At 40.1% G+C, this 22,254-nt stretch overlaps 1 protein-coding gene across 1 annotated transcript in view; it reads left to right on the top strand.

Annotated features, from left to right (window-relative positions):
• The first annotated feature begins 399 nt into the window (after positions 1-399).
• Positions 400-22,254, top strand: part of FH (fumarate hydratase) — a 31,162-nt gene continuing 9,307 nt past the window's right edge. Inside the window, exons 1-6 of the mRNA XM_043569430.1 lie at positions 400-593; positions 7,830-7,964; positions 10,409-10,519; positions 12,441-12,617; positions 15,412-15,594; positions 18,330-18,495. Of these exons, the coding sequence (XP_043425365.1) occupies positions 468-593; positions 7,830-7,964; positions 10,409-10,519; positions 12,441-12,617; positions 15,412-15,594; positions 18,330-18,495 (898 nt within the window). The 5' untranslated portion in view covers positions 400-467. The remainder of the gene's footprint in view (positions 594-7,829; positions 7,965-10,408; positions 10,520-12,440; positions 12,618-15,411; positions 15,595-18,329; positions 18,496-22,254) is intronic.

The raw sequence follows: 22,254 nt of genomic DNA on the forward strand, positions 1-22,254 counted from the left end.
GAGCCGAAGTCGGAGGCTTGACCGACTGAGCCACCCAGGCGCCCCCTGGAAGAAATTTTAAAAGATTCCAAAGAGAGAACATGTAATGAGTGATTATATGATACATAAATATTTCTTTCTAGAACGTCATCAACCAACACTGACTCATTCACCAGCTAATACTCTCGCCTTCCCTCTGCCTCAAACAGCGATCAAGCTGTTTCAAAGAGGTTTCCACGTAAACTTCCTTGCCCATAATTCCCTTCTCTCTAGTTTCCAATGCAGCCGAGGGCTTCCAGGGTCCGCCCAACTACACGGGAGGTAAGCCCGCCCCCTCTCTCTTTCCTGGCCATTCACGATTGGCCCCACCCCACCCCCTCGGCTTGATTGGATAAGAGCGAGGCGCCGTGGGAGGGGTGTGTTCAGACAGCGGGCGTGGAGGCGTGGCCTCAGCCGCCCCCAAATTCCACCCAGGCTCCCGGTGCACCATGTACCGCGTCGTCCGACTCCTCGCGCGCTCGCGTCGCCTCGTGCGGCCTCCCGGCTCAGCCTCAGCTCCCGGCCTCGGAGGCGTGCCGGTCCTCCCACTGCGGGCCCCGAACGCCGCCGGAATGGTGAGCGCTGGCCGCCCGAGCCCCGGCCTCCCCGCGGTGACCTTCAGCCCTCCGGCTCGCCGGCCCGGCAGGCGGGAGGGATTCCCGCGGCGTCCCGGCCGACCCCGGCCTGGGCCGCGCGCCCGCGTGGCGGGCTTCCGGGCCTCGTAGCGCCGCCTCCTCCCCGGGTGAGCGCGTGGGCCGGGGCTGCAGCCGCCGGCGAGGGTCCTGCGGGGACCCCTGGGGTGGTTCTGCGGCGATCCAGCCGGTGCGGAGGCCCCCACCCTGGGGCGCTGCCCTGGGGACTGTGCCGGGGTGGGAGGCGGGGGACGAGGGCCGCTGCCGCCCCTGCCCCTGAGCAGGCCCAGTGCTGATCGTCGGCCCGGACCTGCGGCCTCTTATCACCACTGGGCGGTGAACTTCTTTCGGGCCTCGGGGTGGGGTTGAAGGTTCCTGGGAACGTCAAAGATTTTACTTTTCACGAAGTTGCCAATTTTGGTAGGCTGACGATGGTTTTCCCCACTTTTGTAAAACCTTGAAATTTGTTGAGGGGGACAGAGTGTCCTTAGGTATGTTAGGGAAGATTGGATGGCATCTAACTGTGGCTGAGTCAGTATTTTTTAATTCAGAAAGACCAAAGGAACGTAAAGGTCCAAGTTCAAGTCCTTTGCCTGTTCGAGTGTCACCTTCAGTAGTTTGGGCTTTGACGAGCGTTTTAAATACCTAGGCGCACGCGTATTGGTAGGAGGAGTTTGGAGAATAAGTGGTAGTTTAGTAAGAGGTACAGTTCTGCACAAGTTCACCGTGCTGTAGTTTGAGCTCTGCAGTCAGAGATGTGATTTCAAACCCTACTCTGCTGCTCAAAGTTCAGATTTGGGGCAACTTGTCTTTGTGCCTCAGTTTCTGCATGTAAAATGGAAATAATAACAGGAACCCAGCAAGATTGCCCATGTGAAAGTACTTTGACAGTGTTTGGCAATAGTAGGTGCTCATTAAATAAATGCCTCCATCTAGCATATTTCAGAGGCCCAAGACATGTTCCGAACTGTGAACTTTAAGATAATTTCATGGCATTACTGTACTTGAAACTACAAAATCAGGGCTGCTTCATATTCCTGCAGTTTCCTGCTCTAATAATTTTAGTGCATTTAGAGCCTTTAAAACATGTATGTATTTTTTACTGTTTTGTAAAAAGGGAATTTGCGGCTGGAGAACTGAATCTGTCCTGTTATAAATATTGAAAAAAATAGCACTGCCTTGCTTTTTTAATGTTGTAATGTTAGCTAAGATCAAATGGAGGTAGGATTCCCCCCTCCCCCGTAATTCCAAATCTATCTTTTGCCCTGTAATCTCAGTTCAAAATCTTTGTGTTGATTTTATTAAAAGCTTTTTTTTTTTATTGCTACTGTTGAGAATTTACATAACCATAAATGCCCTACGTTACCTTGTATCCAAATGAGCCATAAATGTTGATCCACTAGGAAGGTAGCATTTATTGAGTGCAGGCTGTGCATCTGAGTCCTGTGAAAAAGACAGTCACTACAAGCATAAGATAATGCATTTATTGAACACCTGCTATGTATCAGGCCCTTTGAAAAAGACAGTTGCTACAAGCATAGAGTTTAGAGACTACTGGGGGTGTTTAAATAAGGAAAGAAATGATGCACAGTTAATTACAATGTGATAAATACTGCCTAGGAGAAATAGCACAGTGAGAGTGAGAACATGTAGTGGAGACCAGCTTTGACAGTGCCTTGCTGGCATGGTGGATGGAAAGCCCCACGTCTTTTAAAGTTTCTTTTCTGTATTTCCTTAATGGTCTGCAGGATGGCCATGAAGACTGGAAACAGATTATATCTTCTATATTACAATGTAATAGCAATAAAACAGTTATTGTATATTTGCCAGTATTGCAAGACTTTGTGGTCACCCTATATTTTAAGTTGAGCCAGAGTTTTCCTGAAAGAAACTTAAAACCCAAACGCTGTGAAGTCAAACTTTGGATTTTTATCTTTGGAGGTTGTCTTTTTACATGAGAAATGATTTGGATTTTCTTGAACACTGAATATTCTTTTAAACCACCTGGAACTGAGAATCTGAAAGACATTTCTTTAGAAAGTGCCAGGGTTTAGTTAATGGTTATCTTACACATGCATGTGCAGGGGGACATCTTAGAGGCTCGAGGCCTGTATTTATTGACTTTTCTGGTTTAGACTGGCATGCAAATTTTGAGACCATTTCATCAATTTCTGAGGTTCCTGAGTTAGTGGCTGCTAACAGTACATGGTATTTCTGTGTCTTAATGGCAATAAGCCTGCAGAGAACAGGACCATTACCCTTCATGCTTCTCCGGAAGGGGGGCTGATTTTAAATGAGCACAAGCCTCACAGGAACCATTGGGAAGTCACACTTTGTGTCTGCCTCATGCCCAGCTGGTTAAACTCTTTATTTTTTTTATTCTTTTTTTTTTTAATTTTTTTAAACGTTTTATTTATTTTTTTGAGACAGGGAGAGACAGAGCATGAACAGGGGAGGGTCAGAGAGAGGGAGACAGAATCTGAAATAGGCTCCAGGCTCTGAGCTGTCAGCACAGAGCCGACGCGGGGCTCAAACTCACAGACCAAGAGATCATGACCTGAGCCGAAGTTGGCCGCTTAACCGACTGAGCCACCCAGGCGCCCCTGGTTAAACTCTTTAAGCCATGGTGTTAAATACCTGAAGTGATGAACTGCCTTCTGCTAGAAACTCTCTGAATTATGGCATAAGAAGGCATGGTTTTCAGAAATGCTACTTTTTTGTAACAGTGGATTATATGAATTAAAAACTTCTATTTAAGAGATGCCATTCATCACTTCATCCTCAAAAGCACTGACAATTTTCAGTTATTTGAGGATGAGCATTCTCTTCATGCCCAGGCCACTGGGAAGAGATGATGTATGTGATAATGTGGAAGATTTTGAAAACCACACGAGTGCTTTTCAGACCTCAAGTGGACACATAGGTAGATGGTGGAATCAGTGTAGTGGGTAGCTACCAGTATTATTATTATTATTATTATTATTATTAATATTTTAATAGAATGGCATAGAATGGAAAATACGGGTGTGTAACATACTGTTTCATGAAATTTTTGTTTCAGCCTTGTGTGCGTGTATGCACGTGTTTATGTATGTACCAGATCACTGTCGGAAGGTTTTTTCTGTGGGTTATTATTGTAAAGAACATTTGAAAGAATGTTTGAAGAGACCTGGCAGTTACCTGGTTCGTTGTTCCCCTATCCATATCCATATATATATATATGGATATGGATATATATGTGCTTATCTAACTGATGCTAACTCCACATAAGCATAGCCTCCTCTGACAGTTTTTCTCTAATTCCTGGTGCCTTTCAAAGTGTTTTACAGCATTGCTTCAGTTTCTGTTCAACAAATGGGTGCAACCTATATATTTCCTGGGGTTAAATGAAGAGATAACTGTTTGGCTTTTTGGAATTTGTTATTAGCTAGCTAAGCTGCTGCAGACGGTGTTTATTGTTGCAAATTTGGGATGTTTATTTTTATTATAGGGACAGTAAGCATATTTTTGGAAGTTTTTGCTGAGATTGTGATTTGGGCCATGATTGACTTCTGTACTTTTTTAATGATCACTGTCAGGATCCTAGAATTTGATTAGGTTGTTGTTTCTTGATTTGGAATACAAAAATTGTTAAGGTTTAAGCTGAAGAACATGGTAAAATGTATTCGTCTAGATCTTTCAAGTAACTTTTAATGGATCTGAGTTTCATCATAGCAACCAGTTTTTAGGGGGCAAAGATACTGCTGTTTTATGATGAGAATTTAATAATTTTGAAAAAAAATTTTTTTAATGTTTATTTATTTTTGAGACAGAGACAGAGCATGAATGGGGGAGGGTCGGAGAGAGGGAGACACAGAATCTGAAACGGGCTCCCGGCTCTGAGCTGTCAGCACAGAGCCCGACGCAGGGCTTGAACTCACGGAATGCGAGATCATGACCTGAGCCAAAGTCGGCCGCTCAACCGACTGAGCCACCCAGGCGCCCCGAGAATTTAATAATTTTGAAGCAGAAAGTGGTGATGTAAATCTAAGGGGTTGAACCTGATTTCACAAGTGACTGATGGAAACCATTCTTCTTTTAGAGCTGGCATCTTGTTGCTGTCTCCCAACAAGGTGATGAGAAGAAGAACACTGAGTTTATGAGTTGAGTGCCCCTGCTGTCTGTCATTGCTAGTGTCATCCGGTCAAAGTATACTTTAACATACGTGAAGATTTATTTAGGCTACCTAAAACAGAGATCGTAATGCAAAATATTTTCATTAGTGCTTTGGAGATACAGAGCCCCAGGTGCTTTGGGTCTACAGGGTAGGAAGCAAGTTATAGTGATGTATAGTGGTGTCAGTATAACCAAGCTCTGTTAGAGAAAAATCTAACCACACATGTCCACCTCCTTTTATTCTTCAGGGTTAGGGGCACAACTCAAGGCTCTGTTGTGGCCAGTCTGGAGTTACTCCCTCTGTGTCTTGGCTTACGGAAGTAGTAATAAAAAAGTAGTAAATCCAAACAGCTTTTGGGTTTTGCCAGTCCAGGCTTTGAGGGTTTCAGGTCTTTCCCCTTGCTAACTGGGTGATCTCCTGAGATTATTTAATCTCTCCAAATCTCCAGTTCCTCTGAGGTGCAGATGTAATAGCACAGTTTCCTAGAGTGATTATAAAAATCAGATAAAGTGATGTTTGAAAAGAGTTTGCTGCATAGCATACTGAATGCTGAGGTGTGATTATTTTTATTAGCTGCTGCTTCTTACTGGCTTAAGCTAGTCCTCCACAGACTTAGACAATAGAAGAAAATGTACCTCATTGGTAATACTACTATATGTCTACATAGATACAATGATACTTTTCTGTTTCTGCAATCCAAAAGGCTTTATAACATATAAAGGGTTTTGTAAATCTGTCTAGTCCCAGGGTATAACTACAAATTATGTTTTTCTTTTTCAGAGGACTATTAGTAAAACAGAATTACTTGGCTAGGAATTTTTAAATCTTTTGAATCATCTGGCCATGTTTATTTCATAATTAATGCACACTGATTAAAGCTCTGAGTATCTCTCTGGAGACTCCTTGCTATAAAGTATCATGTAAATTCCAACTTTTTATTATTTTACAGTAAGTCTTTTTTATAGTATTCTAAAATATTTGTTGAGCAGTTAATTTTTTATTAGTATAAATATATATATTTTTAAATTTTTTATTAGTATAAGTTGATGTACTTGATAGAATCTTGGAGTCGCCACTTAAAAACTGAGAACAAACTGAGGGTTGATGGGGGGTGGGAGGGAGGGGAGGGTGGGTGATGGGTATTGAGGAGGGCACCTTTTGGGATGAGCACGGGTGTTATATGGAAACCAATTTGACAATAAATTTCATATATTGAAAAAAAAAAAAGAATCTTGGAGTCTCCATAATAGGGACTTGGGATCATGGGTTCTTATTCTGGGTAGTGGATTGGCTTCAAGATACAAACTCTCTAAAATCATATGTAAGATTTTGCATACAGCATATGTATTTGTGTTCATTTTCCTAGAGAAAGGATCCATAGCTTTCCTCATATTTTCAAAGGGTTCCATTGCCCTGAAAAGGTTAAGAACTGACCTAGCCCATCCTCCCTTGTCTGTACATTTAATTTATAGATGAGAGAAGTTGACTTGTTGAAGGTGACACAGCTACTAAGTGGGGGGCTGTCTTGACTGCAAAGCCTGGGCTGTTGATATTGCACTCATCTATCTGTCATGCCTGGTATTTGTAGACCATGGCTGAGCTCTGCTTCAGTATGTAACATTTACAACCTTTAAAGTATCATTTTAGGCCGTTTTCTAAAGTTTCCTGTAAAATAAAGATTAACCCAAGTACTGTACATTGCATTGGTCAAAGCTTTTCCTAAAGGAGATATACTTCTGAACTGGAAAAGACTATTATTTTTACTTCAGAGTCTGTCCTTTATTTCACCTCGGCATAGCATGTGAATTCTACAGTCTGTCCTTAAAATCTGCAGTCTTTGCAAATGATATCTGATAAGAGGTTAATGTCCAAAATATATAAAGAAGTTACCCAACACCAAAAAGCCCAAATAATCTGATTGAAAATGGGCAGAGGACCTGAGTAGACATTTGTCCAAGGAAGATGTGTAAATGGCCAACAGAGACATGAAAGGATGCTCAACATCACTAATTTTCAAGGAACTCCAAATCAAAACCACAATTATGTATATTACCTTACACCTGTCAGAATGGTTAGCATCAAAAAGACAAGAAATAAGTGTTGGTGAGGATGTAGAGAAAGAGGAACCCTTGTGCACTTTTGATGGGAATGCAACTGGTGTGGCCACTGTAGAAAACAGTACGGAGAATCCTCAAAAAACTAAAAATAAGGGTGCCATAAGATCCAGTAATTCCGCTACTGGGTATTTACCCAAAGAAAATGAAAAAAATTCAAAAAGATAGATACACCCTTGTGTTTATCATAGCACTACTTACAACAGCCAAGATATGGAAACAGCCCACCTGTCCGTTGATAGACCAATGGATAAACAAGGTGTGATATATATATACACAGTGGAATATTACTCAGCCATCAAAAAATGAGATCTTGACGTTTGCAACATGGATGGACCTAGAGGGTACGATTCTAAGTGAAATAAGTCAGAGAAAGACAAATACCACATGATTTCACTTCTATGTGGAATTTTAAAAACAAAGGAATAAACACAAAGCAGAATCAGACCCATAAATGCAGAGCACCAACTGCTGGTTGCCAAAGAGGTGGGGGATGGGGGAGGTGGGCAAAATGGGTGAAGGTACAGGTTTTCAGGTATGGAATGAATAAATCACCAGAATAAAAGGTACGGCATAAGGCAATAGTCCATGGTATTGTAATAGTGTTGTGTGGTGATAGAGGGTAGCTGTACTGTGGCGGGCACAGCATGGACATAGAGTTGTGGAGTCATCATGTTGGACACCTGAAACTAATGTGACATTGTGTGTGCCAACTGTATCCAAATTGAAAAAAAAAAATGACAAAAAATTCTCAAGAAAAGAACTGGGTAGTAGAATGAGAATCCAATGGGATTTTTTGGTCTTTGTGGTACTCACTAAGGTTTCTTTCCCCTTACAGCTGACAGGGTGTTATTGCTTTGATACTCGGTTTCTTTTTAAGCTATAATAGCGTCTTATTTTTCTCTTTAGGCAAGCCAAAATTCCTTTCGGATAGAGTTTGATACCTTTGGTGAACTCAAGGTCCCAAATGATAAGTATTATGGCGCCCAGACTGTGAGATCCACGATGAACTTTAAAATTGGAGGTGTGACGGAGCGCATGCCAGTAAGTGGTTTTGTGGAAGTATTGGCTTTATTCAAATGAGTCACTTTACTCTATAAATAAATACTTTACAGAGTTAAAACATGAAGTTATTATGTAACTGGCTTTGTGAACAGTAAGATATTTCTCTTTAAAATATCAAAGACCGTTTTGAACTTTAATACTATTATTTTGAGCTGTGACTTTGAATATTTTAGAGTTTTATTTGATAGAACTCAGTGACTTGTCTTTTTATTCTTGCTGGGATTATTCAGATTTTTACTAGAATTTTACAGTTTAAACATTTTTAGTTTCAATACTTAATTTTTTAAACTGGTTTAAAAGAAAACATTTTTCTTCAATACTATATTTTCTATCTTTCTTGGTTGCAGTTTCTAGGAAAGCATACACAAATACATAAAAATATTCTTCTTAACCATATCTGGCATATAATAGGTAATATATAAGTATATGTTCATTGCTACACGAATGATTGATTAGAAAACTTTCTACCATGTTTCGCTAAATTTAAGATGACGTCAGTTAGAAGATACACCATTCTGTAGCCCCAGAAAAGAAGGGCTGTCAGAGCTGTGACGTGTCATTGATGTGCCTTGGTTTCAGAGATGTCAGAGTGTGAAAAGAGCTGAAGGAGTAGACTACCTGTGCTGCTGGAGCCCATCTGCACTGTGAGCACTAGTCGGTGCCACAGTGCAAGGTAGGGTAGGAGCCTAGGAGTAGCCAGCCCTCCTCCGGTGAGATACGGTTTAATAGCTGTCTTCTAAATACACTTTTACCATACAATAATTTTAACTTCCATGTGGAACTTCAACCCATTCCCAAGCCTTTACGACTGAATCTCTGACAGGCTTATACGATTTTACAAGTGGCTACAGTTGACTCTTCTTTGAAGAAAGTCTTTTTTTGTCATTGTCACTGACAGCTGTCTTGGTGGTGAGGTAAACTCGGGTCAGACGACGTGGTTAGGCGACAGAGGGTAGCAGCTGATCCTAAAATATCCTCATCTAGTTCAACTCTTGGGATTAAGGAGGTCAGTCGTCATCAGTGTTGGTAGGAGTAAGCATGTCACTTCTTAATGGTCCTGCTTCAGGCGGCGAGGGATGGGGTTCTGGGGGGTGGGATTGCCACTGCTGCTCCAGAGACTGGGCAGCTATGCACATGACACGTCTGTCAAAGGTGGACTTGTGGGGTATCTTGTTTTGTCACGTTTTGTCTCATCTCCGTCAAGATCCTGAACTTTTAAAAATGTAAAGCAGACGATGATGTGCCCTGACCTGAGTAGTATGAGTAAACCCAGCCCTTTGCCCCTGAGGTCCAACGGAAAACGAAACCAAAAAAGATCATGAACCTCCAATGTGAGTCAATTAAGAATAATGAGACCCTTCTTTTCTCCCCAGTGTCCTTTTACCATTTCATTGTGGTAGTGTTCAGTGAAACTCTGCTGTGACCCTCTTTCATTTTTACGAGTCTGTGGACACTGGGGTGAGTCACTTCATTTGGACGGCCAGAGCTGACAGGCTGTCACTTATGACTTTGGCAGTAGTTTAAGCCACCACCAGTGTGCCCCTGTAGAAATTTCAATTCCCATCTGTTTCATGTTTTTTAAAAAAAAATTTTTTATTAGGTTTATTTACTTAGAGCACATGCATGAACAGGGGAGGATGGAATCCAGACTACCGTCTGCACTGTTAATTTTGGCAAGAACACATAATTCTTTCATCTTACAAAAACCAGATATCATTTCCTTAAAACGTCATCAAAAGTTACTCGGTTTCATCCCTTTAAATTTGGTGAGGTGATTCCGAGCCGGAAGTGAAGAGATCTGCAAACTGAAAGGGTTTGAAATTCAGTTAGATGTATCAGTGTGTAGTACCCTGGGCTTGAAGAAATATTCAATGACTTACAGAGTGTCAAGCCCTCAATAACTAGAATATCATGCTTTGTGACTTCGGGATGAAATGATACCCATTTAATAACTGGTTATTTAAAACTTATTGGCAGTTAAATATTACTTTTATTTTTATTGCTTTTAAAGAGAAAAAAGAAAAATAATGATGTGGTATGAGATCCAGTGAGGGAAAATAATGGTGCTTGCTGGTGAAATGATTGAGCACCGTTTGTTTTTATGTATATAAGCACACATACATTATAACATATTATAAAAAAGCAGGAGGAGTGGTAGGTACATTGCATATGTGCACGTGTTTGTGTGGAGGGAATACACACACGTGTAAAACGAGTCAACATACTTGCTTTTGTTTGGTTCCCTAAACAGATACATGACGAATCTTGGTCCATTCCACGCCTGTCTGTCTGTAATCCTATGTTACTGTAGTGTTGCTTCAGTTAGCATTTACTTAGTTTTTGCACTTGCATAAAATATTAATCTTAATTTTTTATGCTAAACAAAACGTGATAATTTGAGATGTTTTTCCGATTCATTTTAGATCCCAGTTATAAAAGCTTTTGGCATCTTGAAGCGAGCGGCTGCTGAAGTAAACCAGGATTATGGTCTCGATTCGAAGATTGCTAATGCGATAATGAAGGCAGCCGATGAGGTAGGAGCCCATAAGTGTGCTGTTTACGCAGTGGCATCAGGCCCCTTGCGTTTACGAGATGCTGTCAGGGCCGGGCGGAGGAAAGGGCCACTGAGTTCCTGAGTTAATGAATTTCAGGGTAATGTGGCAGCCTTCTTGTTTGGTTAGGATGAATATTAATATGGTGCTTAAAATATTGTGGCAGAATTTCTGGATGATCTTATGCCTTTTTAATTCTCTTGACTTTTCCTTTTAATTTATATAATTTAAAGAAAACTTGAAGAGGCGGTGTTATTTGACTATTTTATGTATACATGATTCCTTTTAAAACTAGTTGGTTATTTGATGATGATGATGATATGTATGGAGATGTAGTGTCACTAATCCACTTTTCATGTAATCTTAAGGACATAGTCAGAGATAACAGTTAAAAAACTGTATATATACTGGTGTTCATTGCAGTACTATTTATGATAGTAACAAATTAGACTGTATCCGACCATAACAGATGCTTATACAAGTTATATTGTGAAGTGATAGAAAATTGGTTTCTTGAAGAATGTTCTAGGATAAACCTAGCATGAAAGAAGTATGGGGTGGGGAGAGTAGTAAAATATGTATTCATTTATTTTTAAAAATTAAAAAATATTTTTTTTAATATTTATTTATTTTGAGAGAGGAGAGAGAGCATGAGCAGGGGAGGGGCAGAGAGAGAGGGGGACCCAGAATCTGTATCAGGCTCCAGGCTCTGAGCTATCAGCACAGAGCCTGACATGAGGCTTGAACTCATGAACCATGAGATCATGACCTGAGCCAAAGTCAGACGCTTAGCCGACTGAGCCTCTCAGGTGCCCCTAAATAAATATATTTAATGATCGTAATTGTGTGCCGAGAGTCACTGTTCCTGAGGGGTAGGGCTGTTGTAATTTACAACATTTTCACTTCTCAAAATGTTCCACACTGATCATCTGTTATTTTTATATAACTAGGAAAAAAGTTTTACTTTAAAATGAACTAATTATTGGGGCGCCTGGGTGGCGCAGTCGGTTAAGCGTCTGACTTCAGCCAGGTCACGATCTCGCGGTCTGGGAGTTCGAGCCCCGCGTCAGGCTCTGGGCTGATGGCTCAGAGCCTGGAGCCTGTTTCCGATTCTGTGTCTCCCTCTCTCTCTGCCCCTCCCCCGTTCATGCTCTGTCTCTCTCTGTCCCAAAAATAAATAAATGTTGGAAAAAAAAAAATTTTAAATGACCTAATTATTTAAGGTGCTAATTTTCTAAGGTGCATGCTGATTTTTTTCAAGCTAAAATCATGCTAGAAGCTGAAGTTAACCACTAACTCTCTTAGAGAGCTTATAATTCAAGAACTGACACATAAAAATATGACAGAAGCAGGGACAGATCTGGACTGTGTGTATGTCTCTGCACTTGGCAGTTGCTACTCATTGGACATCTGCAGTGAAGTAACTATCAGCAAACTCATTTTCAAGTAATTCGTTCATTATCATGCTGACTCCAGCTGTAACATCTGTTGGATGTTCCCGCTGAGCACTGCAGTCAGTGTACCTAAAAACTTACCACATGTGCCAGCCTTTACAGGTGGCCCTATCTGGATGTTATTAGAAGAGGCAGTTGGAGATACAGAAGAAAGATAGCTTTGATTCAGTTTTCATTTGGAATCCATGAAATTGCATCTTTCAGAATAGATGAAATTTTCGTTTTATAAGTGGCGGTGGTTGGAACATGGGATCCTGAAGCTTGGACTTCCTGGACAACCACAAGCTGTGCAGCACCATCTGAAAATCATGTAGCATGTGAGAGAAGTGGGCATCTTTAAATAGCACTTTATAGGCGATCACTTACTTGTAGTTGATTATGGTAGTTTACGTGAATATTGAATGCTGCTTATTTTTAAAAACTCATTTCTTAAATTTGTTTTTCTGCAGGTAGCTGAAGGTAAATTAAATGATCATTTTCCACTTGTGGTATGGCAGACTGGATCAGGAACCCAGACAAATATGAATGTAAATGAAGTCATTAGCAATAGAGCAATTGAAATGCTGGGAGGTGAACTTGGTAGCAAGAAGCCTGTGCATCCCAATGATCACGTTAATAAAAGCCAGGTCAGTGGACCATCTCCTCTTTTCTTTGTTATAAATTGAAAAGAATACCTGAGATTATTCTTGTAAAACAGGCGTTAGCTTTTTGGCAAAGAAGCTTCGTTTGGCTTATATTCTTTAGTAGAAAGGACTTCTTACATGGGTTCTTATTTCTTTTAAGAATCTTGGGTCTATGTCTTAAATTTCATAAAAATCCCTATTAGGACACCTGAATTTAGTGTATGTATATTTGTATTGTTTGGTTTGTTTGTTTATTAATGTGTATTCCTATTTGAGAGAGAGAGAGAGAGTGTGAGCAGGGGAGGGCCAGAGAGAAAGGGAGACATAGAATCCGAAGCAGACTCCAGACTCTAAGCTGTCAGCACAGACCCGGATGCAGGGCTCGAACTCAGAGACTGCGAGATCATGACCTGAGCCGAAGTCAGAGGCTTAACTGACTGAGCCACCCGGGCGCCGCATTATTTGGTTTATTTTTTAAAAGCTCTTTATTTTTAAGTAATTTTAGAATTCTGAAAGAATTACAAAGATACCTCAAAGGGTTCCTGTATACCCTTCTCTCAGTTTCCCTTAATGTTAAACATTTTTTATAACCCTGGTATGTTTACCACGCAATGAAATTAATATTGGTATACAATACTATTAACTAAACAGACGTTTTTAGGATTTCCCTAGTTTTCTACCAATATCTTTTTTTTTCTTGCAAGATGCAGTCCAGACTACACATTGCGTTTAGTCATGTTCTCTTAGTCCACTCCAGTCTCTCGACAGTTTGTCTTTTGTCTCCTTGACACTTGTGAAAGTAGCGGTCAGGTATTTGGTGGAACGTCCCTCAGTTTGGGTTTGTTTGATACTCTCTCATAATTGGACAGAGGCTGTGGGTTTGGGGAAGACTGTTCAGAAGTGAAGGGCTCTTCTTGCTTCACGGCAGGGGTATGTGATGGCATGTGACTTGGGACTGGTGATACGAACTTTAATCACTTGGTTAGGCGGGGTCTGCAGGGCTTCCCCACCTTCCATTTTCTGTTGGAAGTGAGTCACTGACATCTGCCTGTGCTCAGGCATTGGCACTTAAGCTTCACTTGCTAAAGGAAGTAGTATCAAGAAATTTTTGGTCATATGTTAAAATCAACACAGAATTGATATGTAATGTTTAGACTGCAAATATCTTCTTTCTCCTTAAACTTTTGCCCACCAGTGTTAGCATGCAATAGTGGATCTTGCCTATAGCAGTTACTACAGTGGCGTTTTAGTGGTGATTTTCTACTCCTCTCAGTCCTTCTGCATGTATTTATTGAAACTTGTCTGTAAAGATTTGTCCTCTTCTGTCTACCCCCCCCCCGCCACTTACATATTTATTTAACTGTTGATGTGTATCGACATGAATTCGCGAATATTTATTTTATTCCTAAGGTCCTAACCCAGTACTGTTACTTATGTTGTTGCTCACATCGTTCCAGCTTTGGAAGCCCTCTGGGTTGGCCCTGTGTCCTTTGGATGTGCCGCCATCCTTTTTTTTTTCTTTCTTTTTTTTTTTTTTTAAAGCAGTTCTTTGCTTTCTTATACCACTAGGTGTTCCATGCTCATCAGTGTTTTCCCTGTCCTAGCCCCCGTCAGCACCCATTTTTCCAAGGAACTCTTAGAGGATCTTACTGGAAAATATTTAGAACTCAAGATCTGGTGCCAGGTGTTATTTAATATATTTTTAAATGTTAATGGGGAAGTGTTTTCACATAAATTTATTGTATGAAGGATTTTTCAAACTTATTACTTGCAATTAAATATAAACTTTTATATATACTTCAGTCTGAAGTCTGCATGAGAATAATCCAGTATGTATGGTCTGATGGAGGAGTTGGGTAGAGCTACAGGTGAGGCAAGATTGGCTTGTGCTGATAATTGTTCGAATTTTGGTGTAGGTACTTGAGTGTTTATTATACCATTCACTCTACTTTTCTGAGTGGTTTGATATTTTCCATAGTAAAAAGTTACAATATATCATTTTAAATAACATAATAGTTTAAAAGTATGGGGTTTCAGTTGATTACAGAGCGTGGAGTGTGAACTACCTTGTCAGGTCCCAGTTCTGCCAGTTCCTAAATATTTTGGCAAGTCACATATCTTTGAGAGCTTGGCTTCCTATTTTTAAACACTTTTTTTTTTTTTTAATTTTTTTTTTCAACGTTTATTTATTTTTGGGACAGAGAGAGACAGAGCATGAACGGGGGAGGGGCAGAGAGAGAGGGAGACACAGAATCGGAAACAGGCTCCAGGCTCCGAGCCATCAGCCCAGAGCCCGACGTGGGGCTCGAACTCCCGGACCGCGAGATCGTGACCTGGCTGAAGTCGGACGCTTAACCGACTGCGCCACCCAGGCGCCCCATTGGCTTCCTATTTTTAAAGTGTTGACCTATCTTACAAGAATTTTCCTCAAGTTTAATGAATGAAGAAATGTTTGTAAAGGACTGTTTGCACTGTATAACTGTAAGATGTTTTATTATTTCTCTCCTTACATGCAGTTGTTAATTGTACTTCTTTAGGTTTTGTTGTCATTTATTAGCAGATACAATAATAATATATGATAGTAAGCTGCATATATAATCCAGTCCTGAGTTGGTTAAACCAGGTTGCTTCTTATTTGACCTCAAGTGACCTCTGACTTGCCACACATAAATGTAATTGAGCACTAAATGCATGAGTTTCGAGTAGTCATTTAGCGAGATGTTTAACAGGGATATTCAAGTGTGTTTTTTGTTGCTTCTGATTTAACATTTTGCATTTTTTGGAAATTTTCCAACAGAGTTCGAATGATACCTTTCCCACAGCGATGCACATTGCTGCTGCTGTAGAAGTCCATGAGGTGCTCCTGCCAGGGCTACAGAAGCTGCATGATGCTCTCGAAGCCAAATCCAAAGAGTTTGCCCAGATCATCAAAATTGGGCGCACTCACACCCAGGACGCCGTTCCACTCACTCTTGGGCAGGTATAGGAGTGTCATTGGATTTGATTCAATTTGGGGGTTGCTGCAGATGGCCGACACATTACCCTCCAAACCATACTAGTTCAGAGGTCCAAGTTCATCACAGTTGAGTTCACCGGAACAGATTGCTCTGCATTAACCACTCAGTAGCTTTACTGACATCCTCTGAGGGAGGAGCACTGAGCCGGTCTGGGGGCAGTTGGGCCTGGTCAAGAGCTTAGCGTTGCTGAGTACAAGCTGTGGGACCTTGGGAAAATTATTTAGCCTTTCTGTGCCTCAGTTTTCTGAGCTTTAAAATGAGGAGAATGCTATCTCTATCATAGCGTCGTTGTGAGGTTCAAATGAACTGGTTCACTAAGTGCTTAGAACCATGGGGACCACAGTAAGAAGCACGTGCAGGTGTTAGCTGCCATCGTCCCCATCTTCACCTTCACCAAGATCAATTATCTTGTCTCCTTTTGTCTCTTACTCTAGATTTGTAGGCTCCATAAAAATTACTTTTAAATTGATTAATCACGGCATATCTGACTCTGTAAGATTGTATTGGGCCACATGTGAAAGAGGATTACTCTCTTCCCCCAAATACCAGAAGGTATTTTTGTGTTTCTTGATCGGTGCCTTGAAGAATGTCTAATGGCATGCACCGTGAAGGAGATGACGGGAATATGGATAATAGTTTTTGATAGTAAAACTCTCTCATAGTTTAGTTTGGGAGATAGGGCATACGTAAATTTGATACCAAAAGATGGTTATATATACCAAATATCAAGTGATAGAGTTGCAGAAATTGAGGTGAGGTGAGGTGAGAGTGTGCTGCTTGCTTACTTGAAAAGATTCTCACTTGTAGTTTCACTAGGATGAACACTGCAAAAGCTTGATTACTTAGCTTAATCTCATTACAGAAGGAGTGAGGAAAATGAAATGATTAATTGGAATACAGATGCTAGGAGTGAAGCGAGCTCCCTGGCTTCAGCTGCCTCTGAAGGCTTGGTCTGTCTTCTCTTTGCATCGTGGGTTCTTAGCCCTAGGCATGGTTCCCGCGGAGGAACAGTGTGTGTCTGAAGCTGGAGGATCCCCTGGTTTCTAATGTTTTCCTTTCTGTTTGTCCCGTGTGGGAAAACCACCATGCCAAAGTCTGGTTGGGCTGTGTCAGCCTCCTCTGTAAGATCATCAGTCCCCCTGTTACGTCAGAACCGTTTTCTCTTCTACTTTATCTTACCAGAGCATTTACACTTGCTTTTATTGGAACTGTCTTTTGAGTTTATGCAGGTTTTCCCCAGTAAAAATAGACTTCTTAAGTGAATCCAGCCAGTGTACGTATTAGTGATCCTGGATCGATGGATCAGGTCTACCTGAAAGGAATTATATCTCCTAAAATGTTTTATTTTCAAATAGTAATATATCCTAATACTAATCAAAAGTATTCATGGTTTTTCAGTGTTTTTAGGCAGAAAAAAAGACAACTCTACTGTAACCATACATCCTGGCTTGCTCAGCTGAGTTCTGGTTTATGCCTTTTGTCCCTGCATAATTCTTTTTTTTTTTCTTTTTCAGTATATGAAGTTTATTGTCAAATTGGTTTCCATACAACACCCAGTGCTCATCCCAACAGGTGCCCTCCTCAATACCCATCACCTACCCTCCCCTCCCTCCCACCCCCCATCACCCTCAGTTTGTTCTCAGTTTTTAAGAGTCTCTTATGCTTTGGCTCTCTCCCACTCTAACTTCTTTTTTTTTTTTTTTCCTTCCCCTCCCCCATGGGTTTCTGTTAAGTTTCTCAGGATCCACATAAGAGTGAAACCATATGGTATCTGTCTTTCTCTGTATGGCTTATTTCACTTAGCATCACACTCTCCAGTTCCATCCATGTTGCTACAAAGGGCCATATTTCATTCTTTCTCATTGCCACGTAGTACTCCATTGTGTATATAAACCACGTTTTTTTTTTATCCATTCATCAGTTGATGGATATGTAGGCTCTTTCCATAATTTGGCTATTGTTGAGAGTGCTGCTATAAACATTGGGGTACACGTGCCCCTATGCATCAGTACTCCTGTATCCCTTGGGTAAATTCCTAGCAGTGTCCCTGCATAATTCTTAAAAGGGGCCTTGCTGTGTTCAGACACAAGAAATTCTGTGGCTACCTTTTTAAAGTGTGTCCTATTTTGAGAACCAGTGTGACATTAAGAGCAGAATTAAATTGCATCCTGAAGCTATAATCTTACTCTAGCCTGTTACCTTCTTGTGCTGCTTGTGCTGTTCAGTGAGTCATTCAGCTTCTTGAGACCTTGTGAAGCACCTTTCTGTTCTCTGTTAGGTTTATAAACTGAAATTGTTCGGAGAAAATGTCTGTGTTTCCATTTGTCATGGGAGAGTTGTCTAGGATACACCAAAAAATAAGAAATCACCTGCAAATAAACCAACAGTTTAATGTATTAAAGTTCTTTTTTAAGCCTGATTTTCCGTGTTGTTTTTCTTTGCTTTCTAGTAAAAGAGGAGATTATAAACAGGCTACATATCATCCTCAGTGGCATCGTCCCACCTTATAGGTTTACAAATCCTCATTCTTCCTTATACTTTTTTCATTATATGAAGTAAAATAGTACAAATACCACTTGGTAGCTCATAACTTAGTAGCTGAAACATATTTAAAGGAATTCTTGTCTCATGCAGTCAGAGTAACTTGTCAGCCATTAGGAAATTCTATAGTCTCACCTTCTTTTCCTTCTGTTTTCAGGAATTTAGTGGTTATGTTCAACAAGTGAAATATGCAATGACGAGAATAAAAGCCGCCATGCCAAGAATCTATGAGCTCGCAGCTGGAGGCACTGCTGTTGGTACTGGGTTAAATACTAGAATTGGCTTTGCAGAAAAGGTTGCTGCAAAAGTGGCTGCACTCACAGGTTAGTGACAATATGAATTGTGACTCTTTTTTATTTTGGTCCATATATTTTCTAGGTGTTTCTCCTTTAAACTCTTGTGAATTTAAAGTTAAAAATAATATTTTCCCATCGAGCGTGTGTTTTATATCTATTTTAGAAGTGGTAATGTTAGTCCTTTTGCCTTTTAAAAGTTTCCCACCTATGATTCATACCGTATGCAATTAAAATCTGTCAGTGCTAGCTTGTTTACTCTCTGGTGGTATTACAATTATTTTCCCTTTAAAGCTGTTTTGAATACCCATTTTATTCTTCTGTTGTTTAATTTTCATTTAAATTTTAGTTCATATACAGTGCAATATTGGTTTCAGGGTTAGAATTCATTGATTCATTACTTACATCCAACACCCGGTGCTCATCACAAGTTCCCTCCTTCGTACCCATCCTCCATCTAGCCCATCCCCCACCCACCCACCTCCCTCCATCAACCCTCAGTTTGTTCTCTGTGAACAAACTCTCCTCTTTTTCCCCCTTCCCATGTTCATCTGTTTTGTTTCTTAAATTCTACATATGAATGAAATCGTATGGTATTTGTCTTTCTCTGATTGACTTATTTCGTTTAGCATAATGCATTCTAGCTCCATCCACATCATTGCAAATGGCAAGATTTGTTCTTTTTTGATGGTTGAGTAATATTCTGTTGTGTGTAGGGATACACACACACACACACACACACACACACACACATATACATATATATACACCACATCTTTATTTATCCATTCATCATTTGATGGATACTTGGGCTCTCCCCATTGTTTGGCTATTGTTGATAATACTGCTATTAACATTGGGGTGCATGTACCCCTTCAAATCTGTACTTTTGTACCCTTTGCAGAAATACCTAGTAGTGCAATTGCTGGGTTGTAGGCTAGTTCCTTGTTTAGTTTTTTGAGGAACCTACATAGTGTTCAGAGTGGCTGCTCTAGTTTGCACTCCCACCAACAGTGTAAGAGGGTTCCCCTTTCTCCACATCCTTGTCAACACCTGTTTCCTGAGTTGTTAATTTTAGCCATTCTGACAGGTGTGAGGTGGTATCTCATTGTGGTTTGGATTTGTATTTCCCTGATGATGAGTGATGTTGAGCATGTTTTCATGTATCTGCTACCCATCTGGATGTCTTCTTTGGAAGCGTCTATTCATGTCTTCTGCGCATTTCTTAACTGGGCTATTTATTTTTTGGGTGTTGAGTTTGATAAGTTCATGATAGATTTTAGATACTTTCCCTTTATCTGATATACCATTTGCAAATATCTTCTCCCATTTGGTAGGTTACCTTTGAGTTTTGTTGATTGTTTCCTTCCCTGTGCAGAAGATTTTTATCTTGATGAAGTCACAATAGCTCATGTTTGCTTTTATTTACCTTGCCTCCGGCCACTTGTCTAGTAAGAACTTGCTACATGGAGGACAAAGAGGTTGCTGGCTGTGTTTTCCTCTAGAATTTTGATGGTTTTCTGTCTCACATTTAGGTCTCTCATCCATTTTGAATTTATTTTTGTATGTGGTGTAAGAAAGGGGTCCAGTTTCATTCTTCACATCGCCATCCAGTTTTCCCAACACCTTTGTTGAAGAGACTTTTTTCCATTGAATATTCTTTCCTGCTTTGTCAAAGATTACTTGACCCTATAGTTGTGAGTCCATTTCTGGATTCTCTGTTCTGTCCCATTGATCCGAGTGTCTGTTTTTGTGCCAGCACCATACTGTCTTGATCACTACAGCTTTGTAACACAGCTTGAAATCTGGAATCGTGGATGCTGCCAGTTTTGTTTTCCTTTTCCAGAATTGCTTTGGATATTTGGAGTCTTTCGTGGTTCCATACAAATTTTAGGATTGTTTGTTCTAATTCTGTGAAAAATGCCCTTAGTATTTTTGATAGGGATTGTATTAAATGTGTAGATGACTTTGGGTAGTATAGACATTTTAACAATGATTTTTCTTCAGTCCATGAGCAGGGAATGCTTTTCTATTTCTTTGTGTCCACTTCAGTTTCTTTCATAAGTGTTTCATAGTTTTCGGAGTACAGATCTTTTACCTCTTTAGTTAGGTTTATTCCTAGGTATCTTATTGTTTTTGGTGCAATTGCAAATGGGGTCGATTCTTCAATTTCTTTTTCTGCTGCATCATGTTTGGTGTATAGAGATGCAACAGATTTCATGTTGTCTGCAAATAGTGAAAGTTTGACTTCTTCCTTTCCAGTTTGTATGCCCTTTATTACTTTTTGTTGTTTGATTGCTAAAGCTAAGACTTCCCAGCACTATGTTAAGTAGAAATGGTGAGAGTGGACATCCTTGTTTTCTTTCTGATTGTAGGGGAAAGGCTATCAGTTTTTCCTCACTCAGGATGATATTAGCTGTGGGTCTTTTGTAGATGGCCTTTATGATCTTGTGGTATGTTTCATCTTATCCCTACTTTGTTGAGGGTTTTTTCAAGAATTGATGCTGTCTTTTGTCAAGTGCTTTTTATGCATCTACTGAAAGTATTCTATGGTTCTTTTCGTAGTGTGGTGTATCACATTGATTTGTGAATATTGAGCCAACCCTGCAGCCCAGGAATAAATCCCACTTGACCATGTGAATAATTCGTTTAATGTACTGTTGAATTCGATTTGCTGGTATTTTATTGAGAATTTTTGCATCTGTGTTCATCAGGGATATTGGCCTATAATTCTCCTTTTTAGTGGGGTCTTTGTTTTTGGAATCAAAGTAATGCTGGCCTCATAGAAGGAGTTTGGAAGTTTTCCTTCCATTTCTTTTTTTTGGAACAGTTTGAGAAAAATAGGTATTAACTCTTCTTTAAATGCTGGTAGAATTCCTGTGGGAAGCCATCTGGCCCTGGACTCTTCTTGGTTGAGAGATTTTAAATTACTGATGCAAATTCTTGGCTGGTTATCAGTCTGTTCAATTTTTCTATTTATTCCTGTTTTAGTTTTGGTAGTTTGTAAGTTTCCAGGAATTTGTCCTAGTTTATTGTCATAAAATTCTTCATAGTATTCTCTTATTTGTATTTCTGTGGTGGTAGTTGTGATCTCTCTTCTTTTATTCAAAATTTTATCAATTTGGGTCCTTTCTCTTTTTGATAAGTCTGGTTGGGGGTTTATTAATTTTATTAATTCTTTCGAAGAACCAGCTCTTAGTTTTGTTGATCTGTTTTTTTGTGTTTCTATATTGTTTATTTCTGCCCTAATATTTATTATTTCCCTTCTTCTGCTGGCTTCAGGCTTTATTTTCTGTTCCTTTTCTGGCACCATTATTTGAGACTTTTCTTTTTGAAGTAGACCTGTATTGCAATATACTTCCCTCTTAGGACTACCTTTGCTGTATCCCAAAAGTTTTAGACTCGTCTTTTCATTTTCATTTGCTTCCATGCATTTTTTTATTTCCTCTTTAATTTTCTGGTTAACCTATTCATTCTTTAGTAGGGTATTCTTTAACCTCATGTATTTGAGGGTTTTTCAGATTTTTCTTGTGGTTGACTTCAAGTTTCGTAGCATGGTGGTCTGAAGATATGCATGATTTGATCTTGATCTTTTTGTACTTGTTGAGGGCTGATTTGTGACCCAGTATGTGATCTATTCTGGTGAATGTTACCTTGGCCCTCAAAAAGAATGTATATGCTGCTGCTTTAGGATGAAATGTTCTGAATAGATCTGTGAAGTCCATCTGGTCTGTGTGTCATTCAAAGCCATTGTTTCCTGGTTAATTTTCTGCTTAGATCTGTCCATTG

This window comes from Prionailurus bengalensis, chromosome E4, assembly GCF_016509475.1.
Source record: "Prionailurus bengalensis isolate Pbe53 chromosome E4, Fcat_Pben_1.1_paternal_pri, whole genome shotgun sequence".
Taxonomy (NCBI): domain Eukaryota; kingdom Metazoa; phylum Chordata; class Mammalia; order Carnivora; family Felidae; genus Prionailurus; species Prionailurus bengalensis.